General features: G+C 47.8%; 1 protein-coding gene across 1 annotated transcript in view; it reads left to right on the top strand.

The window, feature by feature from the left end:
• The first annotated feature begins 1,129 nt into the window (after positions 1–1,129).
• The window catches only part of LOC149332071 (uncharacterized), a 38,279-nt gene continuing 16,534 nt past the window's right edge, over positions 1,130–22,874 (top strand). Inside the window, exons 1-3 of the mRNA XM_089557462.1 lie at positions 1,130–1,241; positions 4,495–5,028; positions 9,023–9,230. Of these exons, the coding sequence (XP_089413588.1) occupies positions 1,130–1,241; positions 4,495–5,028; positions 9,023–9,230 (854 nt within the window). The remainder of the gene's footprint in view (positions 1,242–4,494; positions 5,029–9,022; positions 9,231–22,874) is intronic.

The following is a 22,874-nucleotide window of genomic DNA, read 5'->3' as shown; positions in this document are numbered from 1 at the left end:
CGCCAGAAAGCCGGCAAATTGTCTTAGGTAGTAAGCTGGTTAACCAGTTTCAGATAACTGACTTTTCAACTATCATGGCCAGGCAACTGGTTCCAATTGGAGATATGTAGCCGTTCCTTAGTAATATCCGTATCAGTTTTTAGAGTTTCGAAAACTATAATCCTCGGCGCTGTGGCTCAAGAAAATTTTGCTACATCGTACCAAAATACATAAGCTTTTGAAAAGCATGCAGGCAAAGCAACATTTTCAGTTCACGTAACTAGACATTTTGTCGAGCCGCTCCGCCCAGTGTGATCGCGTTTTCCGAATACTAAAAACTAATATGCCTATTACTAAATACCGGCTACAAATCTCTACTTGCAAATAGGTCCCCAATTATAATCGCTAAAAAGTTACTTATTAAGGACTAGTTAACCAGCCAACTACTTAACACGATTCACCGGTTTTCTGGTCTCCGCCAACACATATTATACAATGCTAAAGAAACACATTTTTACCTCGAGAAACGTCTTTTTGAGAATTACTTAGTCTTCCCTCCCCTGATGACCATGAAAGGTGCCGCGACCTAATAGGTTTAGCAGTGTATGCTGACAATCTCGCGCCAAACAAAACAGCCAGAAAGGAGTACCCAACACCCCACAAATCCCTAAATAAGTTACAAGAGGAGACTACAAACCCCTTAGGAGACTACAAACCGAACACATACCCAACACCAGCTAAGTTACACCAATGGTACCCTACACTATACTTTCCGCAGTGCCCACACTGTGGAGACGTAGCTAACCTCTACCATATGGTGTGGGAATGCCAATTTAATCCCTTAGTTGACCCCATTCCCAACCCCTCGGAGGAGCAGTGGGAGGCTATTCTGCTCAGCGATGATCCTGACCGTCAGCACTGGCTGGTGAGGAGGGCCAGCGCAGCAGCAGCAGCCAGTGGACTACCGGACTAGGCGGCCCACCCACGTGTTCTGAGAATATTAAAGAAATAAAGATGTTTGTAATCAATCAATCAATCAATCAATCAATCAATCAATCAATCAATCAATCAATCAATCAATCAATCAATCAATCCCTGAGTGGTACAAGCAATGCTTAAGCTTTCATTGACGTGTCATCGCCGGCCTTGCATGCGCTGCAGTGGCGACGACAACAAGAAGTACCTGCTCCCGATCATCGCATGCTGCCTACTGCTCGTATTGATTGGTGGCATCGTGTACGTTTTGTCCCCAGGCAACAGTCGTAAGTGTTCAGTTCAACTCGAATAGATTTTACAGCGCAGAATATTTCTCAAAGCCTGCCAGTCAAACAACGATACTGTATGTATATACGAAAAAAAAATGCCCAGGCTTAGCTTGGTTAAGACAAGAATGCGTTGAATATTGCGCGGTCTTTTTGCGCGAGGTATTGCTTGGCGGCACTCGATTTTCTCAGCAGCTTTTCCTCCGTGACGTATGGATGGATGGATAGGAGCGCCCCCTTTGAAACGGGGCGGTGGCAACCGCCGCCATGCTCAGCCGTCCTTTTTTTCTTTTTTTGTTTCTTTCTTTTCTTTCTTTTTTGTTTTCCTTTTTTTTCTTTTTTTTCATTTTTTACGTGGCTTGGTGTCGTCACGTCACCACGTGACGTGACGTCACCAAACCACGTGACGTGACGTCACGTGGTTTGGTGGCTGCCGGCCGCGCCCAAGGGCTGAACTGAGTGATTGCAATATGCTACGCATAAAAGTAATTTCGCCGTACTAACCGCACAGCGAGAACAAAATAGTTAGCTGTGGTTCAACCCGGCTAAGCCTATAAGAGAGCGAAAGCTGTGGTAAGCATGGTTAGACACGGTTTAGTTTTGATTAAACTTTAATGCACACCAGTGGTTTGGCTTGGACGTCGACGATACACCGTCGAAGCACTAGTTCCGGCCCGTTGCTCATCCATGGCCTTGTGTAAAGGGAAGCACACGCCACACGCTTTTATACAGCGAACGGTGAGTCACGTGATTGGATAGTTACTAAGTCACGTGGCATGACGTCAGAGCCAAGCCTCCGCTCCTCCTGGTTTGAAGGTCAAATTTCCTAGCCACGTGATCTTCAGCTTTGTACGGGAGAAGTAGAGCTTTCGCTGTAAAAAGGACGCTTGGAAAGTCTGCTAAGAGTCGCACTTATATCTGTGCTTCTGTTCGTGTGGATTAACGACATAACCCTACGCTTGGTCTGGGGTGTCTTCAGACATAGCGCTCCGGACGTCGGTTTATTTGTACGAACCCGCCATAAACATGTTGCGGCCTCCTGCAGTATAGGTGCGCCAACAGCACAGAACCCGATCCAGTAAGCCGTTCCAGGTTCTCAGACAAAACCTGAGCGACACCCATTCTAAAGTTCCTAACGCGGCCTTTGCGTTACTCTACGACTAAATTTGTGACAGCCTGTGAACTACTCTGCTCCGAGTCTGCGGCGTGTAAGAAATAACCGCAAAATGGCGGACACAAGTATGCAGCACAGGCGACTGAATGTGGCCATGCAACGAGGCCATTGCATTCTGCTTCCAACAAAACAATGAGGTGTAGTCAACCACCACTGGATATCACGACCATCCACATGGGTCGCCACTTCCACGCCGCAGAGAGGCTGACAGTGCGTCGTAAGCGCACATCGGTTCAACATCGGGGATGCATTTTCGGCCCTTCTTCTGAATTATCTTGGTATAGATGGATGCCGTTAAAGGGCGTAAGTAGTTGTAGAATTCTAGTTTTAAGGGGTAGAATGCGTGAAACTTGCCGGCAAAGCATGCGAGGTCTTGTTGTGCTAGCATTTGAAATGGGTGACGTAATTACCGAATAAATAGCGCAGTCGGTTCTCTACAATGCACTGCGGCGGGCAGAGGCCACAGTGATGACGTCACGAGTGGTGCCGCCGCGTTTCCAGCATTTGGCGGCATCGGACGAGGCACGACAGCACGTGGCCGAAAGCAGCGGACATCTCAAATTTCGGCGACAATGACGCCAACGTGAGTTTTCCCGCACTTCAACGCAGTGAGGAGAAGCCTGAACACAGTCGCTGTTTTAACCGACTATTACGTCACCATTTTAAATGCTAGCCCAAATCTACTTGACGGCCTTTACCCACAAGCTTCATATATTCGAAATCTAGAATAACATTGCATTCTCAAAAAAAAAACATTTCAGCTTCCTTTTAAGGCGCTGAAGGACATTCGGAATAAGTGGCCTTAGGCACCTGTAGCTGGGCCATGGGTGAGTGCTCGTAATTGAAAGTAGTAACTGTAGTTGTGGTAGTAGAGGTGGTGGTTTTATTTAAAAAACAATAATAATAAAAGGAAGGACAAAAGTTTTGCCATCGCTAGGGGAAGCAGCTGAGCAGGGGCAGCGGTAATAAAGGGATAGCAGGCAGACTGGAGAAATGAAATGAGAGGTGAGCGGACAAGTAGAATGGATAGGGGGGAAAGAGGTACAATATACAAGTAATCTATTTGCATTATAACCTACAAGGTCGGGCGCGTGTGATATACTTCGTCAAAGTGGAATAAGAACAAGAAATTAAAAGGCGCCAAAAGAGGATCAGCACAATGCGCCAATGGCGGCCGCACTGCGCATGCGTGTTCTTTTGTAGTATGTAAATGTTGTCAGGGTGGCGCATCATCCTGTCCTTTAATAATGCGCCCTCTTTTTTTTTCGATGCTACAGACTCCTAATGTGCACTATTGAATTCAGCGCGGCACAATAATCAAACAAATTCTGCTGGGTTCCTAGCCATGTTGGAATTGTGGGTAATGAGAAAGCAGATGTATGTGCTGCACAAGCCCGGAACGGTCAAATAAAAGAAGTGAACATACCACACAGGGATTCCTTAAAGTTTATCTACAGTAAACTCAGAAATAAGTGGCAGGCTGCATGGGAAAAGCACATAAACAACAAATTACATTCTGTGAAGCCCATTTTAGGGGAATGGCAATCATGTAGGCATCAAGAACGTTTTACCGAAGTTATTTTATGTCGGCTCCGCATTGGACACACCCACCTCACGCACAGCTTTCTACTAACCAAACAGAACAAACCTCTCTGTGACATGTGTGGTGCTGAACTCACGGTGAACCACATTTTAATTTCATGTATCCAACTAGAACTAAGAAAGAAATATTTTACAACATTTTACAGGGAAAGCATCCCTTTACACCCCATGTTACTTTTAGGTGATCGAGCACTGGTTGACATCTCTTGTATTTTTAGGTTTCTCAGGGAAGCCAGTGTTTTAAACAAACTCTAAGTATAAAAAGCTTCACCTTTAACAAAAACTCTAACCTTGTGTTTGGCGCATCATAGCCTCAGTTGCTTTTGCGCCATTAAAATCAATATAACTAACTAATCAAACACGCCCGCTGATGCCATAGCCGAAATTAGGCGAAAAGGTGCGATCGCTGTTGTTTAGTAATACCGCGGCGAGGCGCGTAACATTCGGCTGCGCTGTAAAGCAATGCTATGCATGCAGATATGGACGTCGAGGGTGGTGGCGATGGCTCCGGCGACGGCAGCGACGATAAGGGCGCCGGTCAGACCTATCGCGATCCCCCGTCTGGCGGCCCTAGTAAGAAGGAAAAGACGAAAACCAGCGCCCAGACTACTTCGACAGAGCCTGAGACTGAGCCTCCATCTAAGACCTCGACGACGACCTCTTCTATTACGTCAACCACCACTACGACGGAGCTTACTACAACCACTGCGACGAAGTTTACTACAACCACTACGACGAAGCCTGCTACAACCGCTACCAAGGAAACGACAACTACGAAGAAAACGACCACTACAAAAAAAACGACCACTACAAAGAAAACGACCACTACCGAGAAAACGACCACTACCAAGAAAACGACCACTACAAAAAAAACTACCACTACCAAAAAAACGACCACTACAAAGAAAACGACCACTACCAAGAAAACGACGACTACCAAGAAAACGACGACAAAGAAAACTACGACAAAGAAAACTACGACTACCACTACGACCACTACAACGGCACCAGGTAAGCCCCAGACTCTGCAGACGCGGCGCGACACCTCTTTTTCATTCATGTCATTTATTTTACCGGGCAGTGCTTTCGCATTACAGAGGGGGTGGGACAGTGAAAAAAAAACAAAAAACAATACATAGATAAAAAAGAGCACTATATATATGATCAATATTGAAAGATGTTAGAGATAGAGGACGAAAACATTGAGAACAAAAATACAGAAGTAAAAAAATAAAAGGATTACAAAAAGAAAGCCTCATATAGTCTATATATGGGTAAACAACTTATCACAATTGGTCTGATTCTAACAGTGGGAGTAATTTGCTTTTAAAACGCGCAGTGTCGCTAACTCAAGTGGTTGTGGGTGAAAAATTATTCCAGTCACATGTTTTACGGAAGAAGGGATTAGAGCCGGTCACTGTGGGGCAGTGTGGAACACCTTCTTTTTTATTGTGGTCTATGTGAGTCCTATAAATAATCGTACTCTATAAATGTCTATAAATCATCGGGCGCTCTTAGGGAACTTAGGGATACAAGTGAAGGGAAAAGAGGTGCTCGTTATACGGCATACATGACGGAAGCCAAATCCACCGAAACCAAGGAGCGCGGGGGATTTCTTTATTTTTTAGTTTCTCATCAATGGGCGATAAATAAAGCAGAAGAAAAAAAAACTACCACATGTGGCTGGTGGGATCCGAACCCACAACCTCCGAATTTCGAGTTCAGTGCTTTACCAGCTTAGTTCCGGAGACGGCTGTCGAATGTGCTGCTTTCAAGGGTATTTATGTGTAATGTAAGCGCAATTTGAGAGATCCGATACACTGTAGCGCAGCAAAAGACGAGGACACAAGAGACGAGAAACGAACAGCACGAGCGCTAACTTCCAACAAATTTTATTCTCCTGAAGCATCACATTTATACGCCAGAAAACAGTAATCACATGTGCGAACACTATCAATTCCTTAGAAAAACGAGCTCTTTATCTGAGAGGAGAATGGAAGGTGTGCTTACACACGAGCATCCTGACCTATTTATCTTTTCGGCTTCAATGATGTCGCGCGTTAAACTTTCTCTGCTTTTTCCTATTACCAGACATTTATCAAAGAAAGGCTTACAGGTTTTTTACTTGCATGCGAGAATGTGGTCAACAAGCGATCCGCCTTGCCCGCATGCGATGCTTCAGGAGAATAAAATTTGTTGTAAGTTAGCGCTCGTGCTGTTCGTTTCTCGTCTCTTGTGTCCTCGTCTTTTGCTGCGCTACAGTGTATTGGAACTATGTACCAACAAGCCCAAAAAGCCACGCTACTGCAATTGAGAGAGTTCACCAGCGCCACCCTCGTCCATAACGGCAAACGTAGTCGGTCCTGTATTACCGCGAGTGCTACGTGAGAACGTGGTCGAACGGTAAGGGCGGAAGCTTTACGAGAACCCTCTTATGTCACCTATGGCATCAAGGTTGCCAGAGTGTAGCGTATATAGCTGTATAGCAGTGCACTTTGTAAAGTTGACTGTCAAGACCGCGCAAAAGGGACGAAGAAAGAAGGCACAAGAAAACAACGGGACAGGCGCCAACTTTCAACGGAGGTTTATTAGCCCAAACCCTTGCATTTTTTGTGAACCATCCGAGCTGTACACTAGAAGCTTATGAAAAAAAGGAATAATCAGCATGCATACTATTGGTGCTACCGATAGATCGCGACAACTCAATTACCCGTATGCTGTTTCCGTTTTTTGATATATGTATGAGCTTTTTATTATTCTGAAGGCGGTGCCAGAGACATATTCCTCCGGCTGTAACAAGGACGCTATCCATTTTCACCAGTAACAGCGACGGACTCAAGTTTACATGAGAGGCACCAATTAATAGCAGTTCTTAGACATAAAGTTGGTATTCAAGAAGGGTCATGTATGCTGAGCGTACAATCCCAGGTCTCGGAAAGGACTGTTACCCTTTGACAGTGCCCCTTCGAAGCCCGCCAAAACAAAGACAATTGGTAATTTCCTTTAGAATGCTAGGAAAGTCATGCCATCACATGCTGTCTGAGTTTTCGTGCCCAAGTTCGACGGATGAAATCCGGAAGTACAAAAGAAGCCTGTGCAAGTCATTCCTTAGATTCATAAAGTGTGCCTGGCATCCAAAAAGTTGAAAGTGAATATAAAGTTCAAGCTGTGCTATCTGCTCCATCCATGCGTTCGAAAATTTGCACCATTAATAAGCCAGAAAACCGACAGGTTTCCACTATGAAACATCAAAAGTAGTTAGCAAAATGTACGCCATGAGTTCTGTACCGGATTCCTTCAGGCTGCGGTATCATCTACATAGGACATACTGGTCGTTGGCGCTGTGGGTGTACCACTGACACTTACGTAATGTGCGCTACAAACACGGAAGCTTCCTTGCAAATCACTGCGGAATCTGCCAAGTGTGTCGTCCAGATTTGGATAACACGATTTTTTTTGGAGAGTGGTAAACAGAAAATAGAACCAGAAAAACTGAGGCCTATTTTATAAAGCGGGAAACATGTGCGCTAGCAGACCGTGAGCATCGATCATTGACGCGGAGGCGGCTTTTCTTGGAGGGGCCCTGCAGGTTTTAAACATTTGATGTTTCATGCGCATATTTGTGTGTCGTTGCCAGTGTTTACTTGTCTTTTCTCTCTTATAGTTTTATTATTTTGAGGCTTAGACGATTTCTCGAAAGTTTTAGGTTTATTAGGTGCACCATTTTTTCTGTGTTCTTCTTGGTCATTTTTTTTTGTTCTTGACTCTCACATGGTTAGATAATATAGGAGTTATGGAAAACTTTTAGCTTCTTGTTTGCCTTGAACAAGACCACCTGTGTGTTATACGGATGGATTCGCTTTCTTGGTGGTTGATTTTTTTCTTTGCGGACTCTTGCGGCTCAGTCCAAGAAGTTCGCTTTTATCTCTTTATATCTTTTTTATATCTTTTATTATAATGGCTTGATATATTGTGCTGAATTGTTTTGATACCCTTCAGCAGTAGCGCCAGTAGTTTCTATAGGGATTAGATTTTGTGATAAACTTCTATCCTACGGCTCTGGCGCTTCATAAAAATTTGAAGCGTTTGGACTAATAAACCTTAGTTGAAAGTTAGCGCCTGTCGCCTTGTATTCGTATGCCTTCTTTGTCCCAGTTCCTTTTGCGCCATCTTCAGAACCAACCGTAACTATGAACCAACTAAAGCCAAACTACTTGCACGCTTGCTGCCACCCTGAAAAACCAAATGCATTCAAAGTTAAGCGCATACTAGAGATGTTTAGAGCTTCGGGGGGCCATAGTACTCTCTCACCTATACGAGGAAAAAGAGAAACATCTGGCGTGAAGGCATTTGAACAAGGCTGTACATGAAGGAGCAACCAAAGTCGTATTTCCTTAACCCTCCTCGTGAATTCTTATACATTGATGGCGTCACGCCTCTGAACAAGCGCGTGCAGGCTACGCGAGCTTGTGCCCAGCTGCCCTAAATCCTGCCATTCTGTGGCAATAAAGTTGTTTCTCTCTCTTGTGCTATTCTACTTGACCTTCGTATAGTTTTCGTACGCGAATTAAAACAACCGGACATTACTTGTGCCGATGATGCTCAAGTACTTGGCGTACACTGCAGACTACCGGACATTATTTGTGCCGATGATGCTCAAGTACTTGGTGTACACACTTCAGACGGACACCATGCTGTTATTTGTGCACTAGGGGTGACTGCCATCCTTATAACGTTACTGGAATTGATGGCTCTTACCGAAGAATGCGGGGACGCTGAAGGCTGTTCGTTTTATGGCTTTTTTTCGAGTCAGTGCGTTCCGGTACCACGGGTGCGTATATAGCGTGGTGCATCAGAGCCAGTGGTGCGCCAGTGCATACTGCTGTGCCGAAGTTCATTTTCACGCGAGCGGCGCCAACCATTGGTGTATCAGTGCACGCTGGCGCGTCAGTGCAATTTCATGCGCCAAGAATCATCACTGCGCACCGTTTCCTCTCTTACGCAGTCAAGGAGCTCTTCTGTACGGTGGGTGCCACGGCCGCACTTGCTACCATGTACCCCTACGACGGCCTGTGCCACTACCTGTTCTACACGCACGTGTTCGTCCATAATGGAACGGTGCAGGCGACGGAGCTCACCACAAGCTTTGAGAAGTTCAAAACAGTAGTCAAGGGTTACAAGCGGACGCAGGGAGGCCTGTCCTTTCATCACCTGTGAGTGGCGTGCGAGCAAGCTCCGTCTCTTTTTTAACGCGAGAGCGTTAAGATAAGATAAGATAAGAATTTATTGTGTACAAATTGGTTACATAAATTCAGTATACAGGCGGGGGTCCCAAAGACAAGCGACTGTCACGGAACCCCCGGTAGATTAATACTAACTTGATTAAAAAACAAGCAGCATCAGATACAGGTACAATTAGCAGCAATAACAATGGTATTTTAAATAAGTAACATTTATATAATGAGAATGTAATAGATCAGCAGGGCAAAACAAACAGACAAGCGAAACAAGAATAACAACCCACTATAAATAATATTGTACAGAGGACAAAACACATGTCTAGAACGAGCGAACTGTCTGTTCCGCACCTCCCAAAGCCGCTGCGACCAGGAAGTCAAAAAATGACAACAAAATCCTATACGTTTAACTGCACATGCTTACATCCAGACCATTTTTAACCAAATGCTATCTAAAGATATCGCGTATTCAGCCGGAAACATGCCCAGAACATGTTCTAGACAAGCGTTTTGCCCTCTGTACAAGATACAGCATTGTGAAAAGACATATAAAGAAACAATAGAGAATACAAGGATACAGTTGTCAAGGAACAAAAAACAAAGTAGAAATTTCTAGCAAATAATTAAGGACAAGATTTTCTACAGGGAATAGAAGCAGTTCACTCCACATTTTGCTGCAAAAAAACACTTTTTAAATTCGATTTAAACATAGACAAAGACATAGGCGATTTTAAACTCAGGGGTAAATTATTCCACACGGAAATGCATGCAAAATGAGAATGACGTTTTCCATAATTAGTAAAAACTTGGGGAAGCAAGAAAGGCCACGTTACGCAGAAAATCCGGTTTCGGCGTTGCGAGCGAAAAACATGACTCTGGCAGGCAGTGTCTAGACAGCAACCTATAGGAACCAGGTGGCTCACCTCGGTCACGTGACCTTGTGGCGTCATCACAACCGGCCCAACGGATTGTGTGCAAACTGCCCACTGCGGCCGGTGGCAGTTGAATTAATGATTGGTCTCTCCGGAAGGGCAACCTGGGCTACACAAGGTCCACCGCTGGGAGCACCTGCCATCGCAGGGCAGTGGCGCATCGCTTAACCGCTGCACCACTGCGCCAGGAGGGGTATGAGCCCTCCCAGGGATCTATGAATGCCAACTTGAGAGCGGCCTTGTGCATGTATGGGTATTAACCCGTTACGTACTATCGCGTCATACCCTCAAGGCGGGGCTTAAGTGTCCCTCCATTTTTTGACGTTCCTTTCAGGGCCAGTGTACGAGTTCGGGGTCGAGCGTCTTATCGAGAGACTAGTAAATTGGCCCAACATTTATTTAACACAGATTTCTGTAAATCGTGGCCTGCTGGTCCGAGTGGGCTTTTATTTGTTGGATAATATTTGCGTAATAAAGTGCGAATGGGAACGTAATGAGATAGAAGCTTCAAATTATGTCTCGGAACGTCGCCATTCACCCGCCGCGGTGGCTCAGTGGTAAGGCGCTCGTCTACCGAGCCGGAGTACCCGGGTTCGAACCCGACCGCGGCGGCCGCGTTTCGATGGAGGCGAAACGCAAGAGGCGCCCGTGTGCTGTGCGATGTCAGTGCACGTTAAAGATCCCCAGGTGGTCGAAATTATTCCGGAGACCTCCACTACGGCACCTCTTTCTCTCTTCCTTCTTTCACTCCCACCTTCCTCCCCTCCCTTACGGCGCGGTTCAGGTGTCCGCCGATATATGTGAGACAGATACTGCGCCATTTCCTTTCCTCAAAAAACCAATTTACCAATTTACCAATTTAACGTCGCCATTGTGGCCCTGGCCGTCGCGGTCAACTAACCGATTTCGCTTTCTGTGCTCACCGCGGTTCCCGTGGTTACTTGAGTTTCGAACTGCATTAACGATGGGAGCCAGAAGCGTCCGGAAGGCCCTGCCGCTTACCCGTAGGATACGACGGATGATGAACGCTAGCTGTGGAGGAAATGATTTACGTAATCATGGAACCAAACGTAACGGTACGACTATTGTGCTTGTTATAGGAGGCATACAATGAATACTTTGTAGGCTGGGAAATGCGCAGGCACAGAATCGATCTCTTCATGCAGCGTGTTTGCGGGAGGTGTTGCTGATATATTTGTCGATGCTAGTAGCGTGTCCCACCAGGCATCGGGTCCAAAAGCACCGCCGCAGTGCCGAAGGAGGAAGGAAACGTGGGCCGGAGACGGGGAGTAGGGGAAGTGAAGGAAAAAACTGTATTCACATATTTACATTATTTACATAGAGCGGGACTGAGAATGGCTCTCAGTGGAAGGGGAACGTCTTCGTCAACCGTAGTCGACTGGAGCTAGCAGGCGTCTCTCGGCCACACTCACGACCGAGTTAAATATCGTTCGGTTTCCCCAGATCCCTGGCTGGGGAATAATGGTCGACGAGCACTGTCCAATCGGATGGACCGAAGGGGACCTTCTTGTTACCACCCACGGCTGGGCAGGTGCGGGTTTTTCCACTCTCACGCAGCTGGTTGATGAGAGGAGGAGATGCCGACTCATCCAGCGCTGCGGGATAGGAATCTCCCGAAGTCCTCCAGCAGGTGAATAAACTTGCTTCCCCGCCGAATGCCCAGAACGCGAGTCGGGGCCACGGAATTCTTCAATTATCCGCCAGCGTGACCGGCGCCGGCCCGTCGCCTCCTCTGTGGTCGCTCGGACAATACCTCCGGCATAGGAATTTCGCTGGGGTCATTGCCGACAATGGCCCCTGGCATTCTTGCTACACTAATCCGCTGAGGATCGGAGGGCATTCCAAGCATCCCACTTCCCATGGTCGTCGCGAGGTTGTCGACCTTGGTGATTGTTCACGGTAGCTGCTTGATCGGGCCCACGTGGTCCGAAGTACAGTCACAACAGCACGTCCGCCGCCCGAAGAGGTCTCGTAGTGGTTGCAGCCAACGCTGCTGCGCGCAGAGACCTGGAGTTGTGTCCGTTCGGCTTTTGGTCACAGCTGGGCCCAAAGGTTCTTCTTGCTTCGTTGACAACTGTAACGGTCTCAACCAGCAAGGTACACAGCCCAACAAGCAGAAAGCGCCAAACCGACTTTAAGAACTGCCAAGCTGTTTTCGGTCGACAAAGTCTGTTTAGAAAAAATGAGCTGTCGCGTGAAATTTACGTCCTCCTCCGAAAGTTTCCAAGTTTGACCAAACCAGAATACAGAGAGCTTGTTTAGCCAAAAGGGAAAATTTTCTAAAATTTTGGGGGGGTGCCGTAGCACGGTTTATGTCACAGAAAGCCACCGCCCGTGAGAGCACAAAGGGAAGGTGGAGCTGTTGAACACACATACAAAACAGACAAAATGATTCCCGCTAAAGCAAAAAACAAAATACAAATTTGCATAGCGGATTAACGTCCGGGGAGTCAGGAAAGGGCATTACACGGGAAAGCCTCGGCTGAGGCCATCAGCGTTGCCATTACCTCGCACTTTACTGCAACGCATGTAAACTGAATCCCGCAATGCCAAGCTCCAAAATTTCGCTCTCATTTTTGTATCAGAGTTAAATGAACAAAAAAACAAAAAAAACAAGCATTAAACTCAATATGGGATTATGCGTCATATCCGCCCCTTGCGCAGCCGCGGTCCGACAGCTGCTTTAGCAGATGAGACATTGCATAATGCTAGGAATTTCAGCTTGCATTTCTGTACAGGAGAGTTAAATGAACAAAAAGAGACAAGCATTCAACTCAAGAACGGATTATTCCTCGAATATGCCCGCAAACAGCGGTGCGACTCAGGGAATTTACTGGTTCCTATTTTTCAGCCGCCCCCTGCGCAGCCGCGGTCCGATAGCTACTCTAGCAGGTGCAAAATTACACAAGGCTAGGAACTTCAGCTTGGGACCCTGCACTGTTCTTCGTCCAAGTCTCGCGGTTCTGAAGTTTAGCTGACGCTCAGAAAGCAGAATGCGAGAAGGGAGCGAACGAGTGCGAATGCCGTGCCAGCGTATCCGTCTCTCTCGGATTGGGTTCGCGCGTTGCGTTCTCTTGGCTTGTGTTCCCACGGGGCGGGTGCGAACTCTTGAGCACCGAGGTGCCAAATTGGGGCGGCCACGCGGTTCGGATTTCAGTCGAGCAGTCAACAAGAGCCGCACTTTCCCCTTAATTAACTCTTCCCGTTTGGCCACCTCTGTGCGCTGCCGCTCCGTGGAAACCCTCGCAGTTGGTTTGCGGGGCGCGTCACTAGCCATCGCGGAACCGTCACAGGTTAAGTCGTCGGCGTTCGCCTCATTGTCAGTTTGTGATCCAGCCTGCTCTGGCTCACTACCGTGAGAGTTTATGAGGGTTACAGGGTCACGTTTGCCCTCTTCACCCGCGTGCTCTGCTGGCGCTGCGAATTCTGGAGCCTTCGAACTGGTGAGGACCTGCGCAGCGTTATCTCCAAGACTAAGGCCCTTTTCTTTGGGCAGCCTATCCAAGCGATTTGGGAAAATCGAGGGATGCTGCATAGGCAGGTCTTGGGAGACGGCTGCCTCGGTCAGACGCAGCTCGAGCGGGCTCTCGATCGCGACGCGGGCAGTAAGTTGGTCGTGTTGGATACCTTTCCTATCCTTATACTGGCGGTACAGCAGGCCAGAACGGAACTGGAAAGGTATGTTCTTCCGTGACACACCTATGTCACTTTGGTGACTCAAATTTTGTACGGTTTGGTCTTTCTCTTGCTCAGCGGTGAACGTTTCTCTGTCCACACGAAGGAGTTCGAGAAAGCCATCCGAGTGGGGTAACACAAGATGGGTATTCAGTTTCTCACCTAGCCCCAACTCATCACTTGCGCCTGCTTCGAAAGACTCACTATAGCCTGCACTACTGTCGGTACTCTTTACCCCTGTGCCGTAAGTGAGTAAGTCCTGCGCTGGCTCGTCATTAGGTAACGCGGAGCCGTCACAGTTTAAGTCGCCGGCGTCCGTTTCATCCACAGTTTGCAATAAAGCCTGCTCTAGCTCATCACCGTGAGAATTTACAGGCTTCGGGCTTACAGGTTGAGGTTTGCCCTGTTCAACCACGTGCTCTGCTGGCGCCGCGACCTCACGAGCCTTCGAAATGGTAAGGACCTTCGCAGCGTTATCTCCAAAACAAAGGCCTTTTTCTTGGGGCAGCATATCCAAGCGATTAGGGAAAATCGAGGGATGCTGCTTAGGCAGGTTTTGGGAGACGGCTGCCCCGGTCAGACGCACCTCGAGCGGGCTCTCGATCGCGACGCTGGCAATGGGCAAAGACACGCTGGTTTCAGTAGAGCATAACTCATTTTCGGGTGTTTGGTCGCGAGCGGCTGTCGTTCCCTCATCGTTGAACTGATCATTGTTTCGAGGCAGCGCTGAGGCGCATTCCTCGCTTACAATAGAACTTGCAGTTGCCTCCTTCAGCGCGCGACTGCTTTCTGGAGGACTACCTTTTTGCGCTGCGCCTACGCCTTTCTGAGTTGCAAGGGCAATCACTGCGGCATCCCGCTTTTCAGCTAACGCTGCGCTCTGGCTTGGAGCGCCACAGTCGCTGTCAGGTGACTGACAACGACGCTCTGTGCCGTAGATTATCGCGTCAACTTCCCGACTGCCACTGTTCTTCTGAGCAACTACATTGTGCGTAGCTGACCAAGCGAGGCTCTTTGGCTGGTCACTGACGCATTGACGGGAGCGCGGCCCGCTGCTATCACTTCGGCTTTTAGACTCGGTCTGTACGCGAATTCCGAAGTATCGGAAGAGGGCACTTTTGGCGTTGTCGTAGTTTCTGGCATCCTCATCGGACAGTCGCGCTAATACGGCGCTGACATCGCAAGGAAGGATGGCCAGCAACATCATTGACCATTCGCCCTGATCTAGTTCCTCCTCCGCACATACCTGTTCAAAATTCGCGAGGAACGTTCTGAAGCTCTCGCCTCTCTGAAAAGTCCGCAACCGATCTCGGGCCCTTCGCTGTCTGAGAAACTGAGTAGTACGTATGAGCTCCTGCTGTTCTCGTTTTCGTAGTTCCTCGAGCTCAGCGCGTCTCTTACGGCATTGCTCCTGCCATTCTATTTCAACCCTGTCGGCCTTCTCCTTGCGCTCTTTTTCAATCCTGTCAGCCTCCTTCTTAGCGGCTTCCTTGCGGTAAAGGCGTTCTTTTTCAACCCTGTCGGACTCCTCCTTGCGTTCCTTTTTAACCCTGACGGCCTCCTTCTTAGCGGCTTCCTTGCGGTAAAGGCGTTCTTTTTCAAACCTGTCGGCCTCCTCCTTAGCGTTCCTGATTCCCTCCTGAATGACTTCCCAGGTCTCCCAAATTTTGTCACCCTCCTCCTTAGCACCACATTCCTTAATAGCCTCAATCAGCTGCGGCTTTCTGTGACTTTTCCTGGCCTCAATACCGAGCTTTTCACACAGCAACATCAACTCTGGCTTCTTTAGCTTGCTCAAATCCATGGCAATTCCCGAACGAGGACTTTCAAAAATAAGCTGCTACGTGAAATGCTTAAGCGAGCACGTGCAGAAAAACAATCTACAGGTAGTGATAAATTTCCAGAGTTATCAAGCCTGGCAGATTCTTAAAGGGAGACTGAAGCACTTTTTTGAAAATCAGGCTGGCAGCGGCGTCCTATAGTTTTTCATGCTGTATGCTCGAATATCGCATCCAAATAAGGCAAAAACAAGCGCGAATTGCCTTTTTTAGCAGAAATATGCGGCCTCTGCCGCAGGGCACGCCGCGCGGCGCGCCGCCGCCCGTGATTGGTCAAGCGAGGTCGTGACGTCACTTTGAGGACTGGAGAAGCTGCCGATGCGGATCCGGCGCTGCGCTGAGTGCAGATCGCAGCTTTCCGTGGCGTTGTTAAAGCGAATATGGCGACTATTTTTTTACTGACCTCTAAAGAAAAGGATACTACAGTTTGTTCATTCCACGTATCACCTGAAAGCAAAAAAGACACGAGCAAAAAATTCTACGCCTAGCACAAGCATACGCTAGCGTGAAAGACACGTACGCAGATCATGCGTAAAAGGTGCCAGCACAACCTCGGCTGGTATTCTCGGAAAGGAAGGGGTGCGAACAATACTCAAGTCAATTACCACCACCGGACGCCTCCTGGCTCGCCGGAAAGAGCGTCATCCTAAAGAAAAGGCCCGAAGCGCTGTGTACAAAAAATCCTATTCCCATTACCCGGCGTAGGTTGGGGCAAGAACGTGTTTCAAGGAAACGATGAAGCAGCACAAAGCTGATGTCAAATTTAGCGAAGCGCAGTGGCCAAGCACTGCGAGGCATGTGACCACAGGATATTGAAGGAATCATTATGCGCTGGAAACCAAGCTAAATACGCGCACAAGGCTGCTGCTTCACTCGTGGCGCGTTCAGCAGATGCCAGAAAATATTAATCGCTGGCTCGGAAACGTTCGCCCTGCCTAGATTTGCAGTTTATGTTCAGTGAAGTAGTGGCCAACTATATGTGTGTTTAAAAGCCAAGCTAGCTGCAACTCGTTCACTGCCACAACTTGAAGAAGAAACCGACTAAGGTTGTGAGACATGATGTTTTTTTGCAAAAACTTGGTTGGCATTCATTTCTCTGTTAAATTTGCATCCGAAATCAGAACGTCGAACGCTTTCATTTTAATCGCTTAGATACGATTAAACGAGATGCCGCATATGAAGAGCTTCAATGCTTGCTTGCTTTGCTTTATTGTGTTTTGCTTTGCTTGCTTGCTTGGACACGTCGAACCGAATACAATATCACTAACCGAGCCTTGCTGAGCACGCCTCAGGTGGTCTGGCCGCACCTATAAGCTGAGAAGAGCAACACATGCTTGAGCCTCTATTAGGTTTCTGCAGGGGCGTGTTTCTAGTGAGCATGTTTCTGCTTTTAGAAGAGGCGCTTCTTCGAAATGGTGACACGCCTCTCATGCGCGAGGAAATGAAAGGAACTGCGTCATGGTTCAGCCGCGACCGAAATCTCCAGAGATCACATTAGGGACAAGCTCTGCATGTAGCCGGTGTCACGAAAGTGCTTCGAGCAGAGTACGCTTGCTTTGGTCGGCTTGAATTCTTCGTCAAAGCAGCGAGCGCTTGCGCTGCGAGCGTATGATCTTGCGGAAAACAGTGGAAGACGACACAGTCGCGGGCCTAGTTGCTCGTGGACACGAAAGCAGAGTAGTACCTCGTGTTGAATCTGATTCTCAAGGTCGGCTGACACGCTTTGTACGTCACAACGCACGCAGTACGAGGAACAACGCGCGCTGAAAGCTCGCTGGGGTGCGCCGAAGTATCCCCGGCTCCTCAACGTGACGTCACGTTGGCCGACATGGACGAGGTTTCCCTCTCCGCTGTTCTCCTCTCCTGCGGTCGCGCGCGGCGCGGGAGATTTAAACATCGCGTTTTTAATTGGTGATTGCGCCACTGTTTTGGCCAAAATCGAAAAAATAATTTCACAGACGTGATCAGCAATGACACTACTTCAAAACCCTAAAAAATTAGCTGATTCGAAAACCGCCTCAGTCTCCCTTTAAAGAAAGTCAAGCGCTCACCACTGCTGAAGCCAGGACCAAGCGTGGAAGATCCCACCGCTGCCAACCAGTTGATATATTTGTCGATGCTAGTAGCGTGTCCCACCAGGCATCGGGTCCAAAAGCACCGCCGCAGTGCCGAAGGAGGAAGGAAACGTGGGCCGGAGACGGGGAGTAGGGGAAGTGAAGGAAAAAACTGTATTCACATATTTACATTATTTACATAGAGCGGGACTGAGAATGGCTCTCAGTGGAAGGGGAACGTCTTCGTCAACCGTAGTCGACTGGAGCTAGCAGGCGTCTCTCGGCCACACTCACGGCCGAGTTAAATATCGTTCGGTTTCCCCAGATCCCTGGCTGGGGAATAATGGTCGACGAGCACTGTCCAATCGGATGGACCGAAGGGGACCTTCTTGTTACCACCCACGGCTGGGCAGGTGCGGGTTTTTCCACTCTCACGCAGCTGGTTGATGAGAGGAGGAGATGCTGACTCATCCAGCGCTGCGGGATAGGAATCTCCCGAAGTCCTCCAGCAGGTGAATAAACTTGCTTCCCCGCCGAATGCCCAGAACGCGAGTCGGGGCCACGGAATTCTTCAATTATCCGCCAGCGTGACCGGCGCCGGCCCGTCGCCTCCTCTGTGGTCGCTCGGACAATACCTCCGGCATAGGAATTTCGCTGGGGTCACTGCCGACAATGGCCCCTGGCATTCTTGCTACACTAATCCGCTGAGGATCGGAGGGCATTCCAAGCATCCCACTTCCCATGGTCGTCGCGAGGTTGTCGACCATGGTGATTGTTCACGGTAGCTGCTTGATCGGGACCACGTGGTCCGAAGTACAGTCACAACATTGCTTGAAAGCTGCTCTGTTCAGAGCGGAGAGTTTGTCGCACTGGCCGAATTGCGCTGCAGAAGATGAGCAGAGCCGCCTCTCAAGAAAACTGCTTTCGAGGAAAAAAAAAAGGCTCAGTGACTACTTCAACCACACCATGAGGGAAATGATGGAGGAGGGAGTGCAAGAAGCGAGAGATGAAGAGAAGCCTTAAAGGAGGGCTCTCAATTGCTAGAGAGTTTTAGAACGCGAGGAACGTTTCGGTGAAAGGGATAAGGGAACAGCGGGGGTCAAGTGTGCATGCACAGAACAGTACTCCGAGGGGTGATTATTGTTCATGCTCACTGGAGCTCCGCTATTCCCCTTTCCCCCAAACCGATAGGGCACCCTTGTTCCAAAACTCGCCGTTTCCGACCGCCTGGGCTTCTTTTATGCGAAGCATACTAGCCGCACAACCGAGCTCTTCCTTGCTGCGCCGCGCGCGGCCGCGTAGCTACCACTTGACCTACATCGGCGCACCACGTGATATGACGTCACAACAGCTTTGAAAGCTGGGGCTCAACTCGTGCGCTCGCTTGCGGACGCGCAGCCTCCGCCGTCGGCCTATGCTTCGCATCCTAGGCTTAACCATAAGCTAAGCCAGGCCATTTTTGTGTGCACACATGCAAACTTTCCGCGTGTGACCTTGTTCCCTCTCCTCAGTACTTTCCCCCTTTTCTGCTTTATTTCGATTTCCCCCGTCAGTTCCTCTGCCCTTCCTCCTCCTCTTTCCCTCTATTCTTTCCACCTCTCCGTACGGGAGCGCGGTTGAGATGTCCACAGGGTGCTAGAGTTACGGCGTATTCCCTTCCTTCGATGCCGTTTTGCATGTGGACGAGACCATGACGACGTCATATTGGGGGAAATAGACAGTTTGCTGCTTACTCAGAGAAGGATGCCATTGTTGAAACGAGACAGTGACCCATGCGACTGGTGGCGGACCGTGGGTTCTTACAGATACCCCAGTCTGTCAAAGCTGTGCACGAAGTACCTCGCAATACCTGCCACTTCAGTGCCAGGTGAGAGGGCATTTTCTGTGGCTGGAGAAGTCGTTTCAGCTAGAAGGGAACGAATTCTGCCTGACCATGTCGAGCAGCTGGTTTTCCTTCACGACAACCTTTAATATTCATCCGCGCAACGCGCTTTTGTGCTTATGGCAAGCTAGCCCTAATCAATTCTGCGTACTAGTTATTTTCTGTGATATTTCCACCCCTCTAGGAATAATGCTCTAGACTTTGATACTTTTTGTGCAGCCACACACACCTTTTGTGTTCATTTACATCACAGTTGAACTGTGATGTTTTTGGGTGCTCAAATAAATGTTTTGTAGTGGTTAAATGCATCTGTCCTTGATTATTCGATATTCGATTCGATATTCGGAACTAAGTACACGTATTTGATTCTTATTCGAAAAATTTGATATTCGCACATCCCTAAGGCATGCCTCTTAGCGCACGCTGTAACTGCATGTTTGCTCATGCAGAAAAATCACTTACGGACGCCAAGCTGTGTTTTGTTTTCCTTCCCAGGTATACTACCACTTTCTCAATAACAGGCAACCGACCAGCTCTCACTGAACTGGCGTCGCACAACTTGAAGCACTACGGTATGCTTGGAGTAGTGGGAAGCGGCCTCCCATTCTATAATTTTGTGGCCGGTCTCCACGCTGTATTCACCGTACGTCTCTTTTGTGTACTTTTCTTTGTGACGAGGACAGCGCTGCGGTCTGGCCGTCCTTAATGCGAGAGCATTATACTGCTGTGTCACGCAAGCAAAAACTTTCGCAATTTCGCCCCTACGATTGCGTCGTTCTCTGAAAATTAATCTGTGAAAGTGTGATTGTGACATATAGTGCGTGATAAACTATTTCCGTGTTAAAATTTAATTGGTGAGATGGAATTAGTTCATTAATTAAATGCGGAAAAAGGCGAAAAAGTACACGAACGTCAAAATACCCATAGACGTCTATATATTGCATGGACGTCAGAACAGCCACGGACGTCGATGCAGTATGTGGATGTTTTGCTTTCGCATTGCTGCTATGCGGGTCGCCACTTTGGTCTGAAAAAAATAATAAAAAATGACAAAAAAATTGGAGGGAGAAAAAGACGTCTGGGAAAGGCTCTAAGCAGACTTAAGTGGAATCATGCAATTTTTGTGACAACCTGTTGCCTACCTCATGCCATGGAATTGCTTGTGCACTGCATGGGTAGCACTTGAGACGCAATTAAATTAATGATAATAATACTGATGCTAATATTAACAGTACTAATAACGACAATAAATTTTTTGCTCCTTTCCTTCGCAACAAGAACCGTCCCACTCCGCTAAAGCGCTGTTATATGCTTCTCCGCTCCGTTGCCAGCCGGCAACGTGACCCTCATGATATGTTACCTTTCATTCAACAGAATCAGGGCCATAGAGATATCATAAACAAGGCGCAATTACAGTAAAAGTAAGACCTCTTATCGACGACCACTCCGAATCAAAAATATTATGCCTCAAGCAACCCGTGGCAGCGATTGACCAACACTACGCATTTGGTATTTTTAAACGAAGAAATGTTGAGCTTCTCTTAAGCCAGTTTAGTAAGAAATTGGGAATATTCTGTATAAAGTATGCATAGGGACATCTTTTTTTATAAATTATGGGCATACTGATGTGTTTACTTTTTTAATACTTGATGGCAAAGGATGTATAAGCTTAAAGACATGGATTGTTTTTCCAGACTTGATGGAACACTGTTCAAGAAGGAAAAACAGTCATCTTGTCTAGTTAGCGCGTGAGTAGACGAGTGGCATCCCAACACACGGACACTCATACAATTATTCTATTGCACTCAAGGTATCAGGCCACGTGATGCCGCATTGGAAGCAGATTGGAAAGGACTGTAAAGATCGCTAAAAAGCCCCTCGGCTTTCGTAATCCTTTCCGACCTAATGTGAAAAGCTGGAGAAAAAAAATTCCAGCAAACACCATGAATCGCTGTGGTGAATCACCGGGCACATCCCTTCCATTCCATGATCCTAGCTTGAGGAGGTTTTAAAACCGTGCAGCCTTGCCTAAGAAACTCATAATCGCGGGGATAGCGGAGAAATACAGAGTGTTTCACGTAACTTGAAACAAGGATTTAAAAAAAGCGGTAAACCGCAGCCCGCTTAAACCAACGATAACATGTTTGCCATCATGTGGCGCTCCTCAGAATATATTTTATATTCCGCTTAACTAGTTAATTAACTAAGATGAATTATGCAAATTTTAAAATATTAATTTTAGTTCCATGAGCGTTACCTTAGGCTGTAGAGCAGGTTTAGAAACAACCGATCTAGTTTATACTAGCACCGTATCTCCTACGGGGTCCTTTTTTCCGGCATCTAAAGAAAGCCCACGAAATATGAAAAATATCCCACGTGACTGCGCTCGTGCGCTACTAAGCAGCGCTCCCAACGGCGTTTCGATCAAACGGAGCGTGCTCGCTGACCGTGGCGAAGTGAACGGCCGCCGCTCTTTCAGCGGTTTATAAGTCACGTGGGATTTTTTCATCTTTGGCGGGCTTTCTTTAGATGCCGGAAAAAAGGACCCCGTAGGAGATACGATGCTAGAATAAACTAGATCGGTTGTTTCTAAACCTGCTCTACAGCCTAACGTAACGCTCTTGGCACTAAAATTAATATTTTAAAATTTGCATAATTCATCTTAGTTAATTAACTAGTTAAGCGGAATATAAAAAGTATTCTGAGGAGCGCCACATGATGGCAAACATGTTCTCGTTGGTTTAAGCGGGCTGCGGTTTACCGCTTTTTTTAATCCTTGGTTCAAGTTACGTGAAACACTCTGTATACAATGTAGAGTTATGGCATAGCGCGATCCGGGATCTGCAACTGTGATCTGCTTCCGCGGGGCACCACTCCGCACGCGCTGATTGGTAGCGATGCGGCAGGCGCGCACGCAGCTAACGGGTACGTGGCGCTATCTGGCGCCGTCAGGGCATACTACGCAAGCGCAGTCTCGTCTCGGAAGGAAAGCTACGTCTCGCGGATTATGGTTGCCGAACGTGCTTTGCTATAACTCTCTACTAAGGGGAGCAGTAATAAGTGCTAATGGCCAGCGCTCAACGCAGAGCTCGTTGATTCAGCTCCTCCGCTAACCTTGCACAGGGATTGTAAGCCGGTGTCGCTCCTGAACGTCGCACGTGCTGCTACGTGGAAAAACGTTAGAGTTCGATGCGGCGACAAGCGTCCGTGAAATGCGA

Source organism: Amblyomma mixtum, chromosome 8 (genome assembly GCF_055824585.1).
Source record: "Amblyomma mixtum isolate Tamu chromosome 8, ASM5582458v1, whole genome shotgun sequence".
Classification (NCBI taxonomy): Eukaryota; Metazoa; Arthropoda; class Arachnida; order Ixodida; family Ixodidae; genus Amblyomma; species Amblyomma mixtum.
The sequence above is the reverse complement of the archived record's forward strand: the minus strand, read 5'-3'. Positions and strand labels throughout refer to the sequence as shown.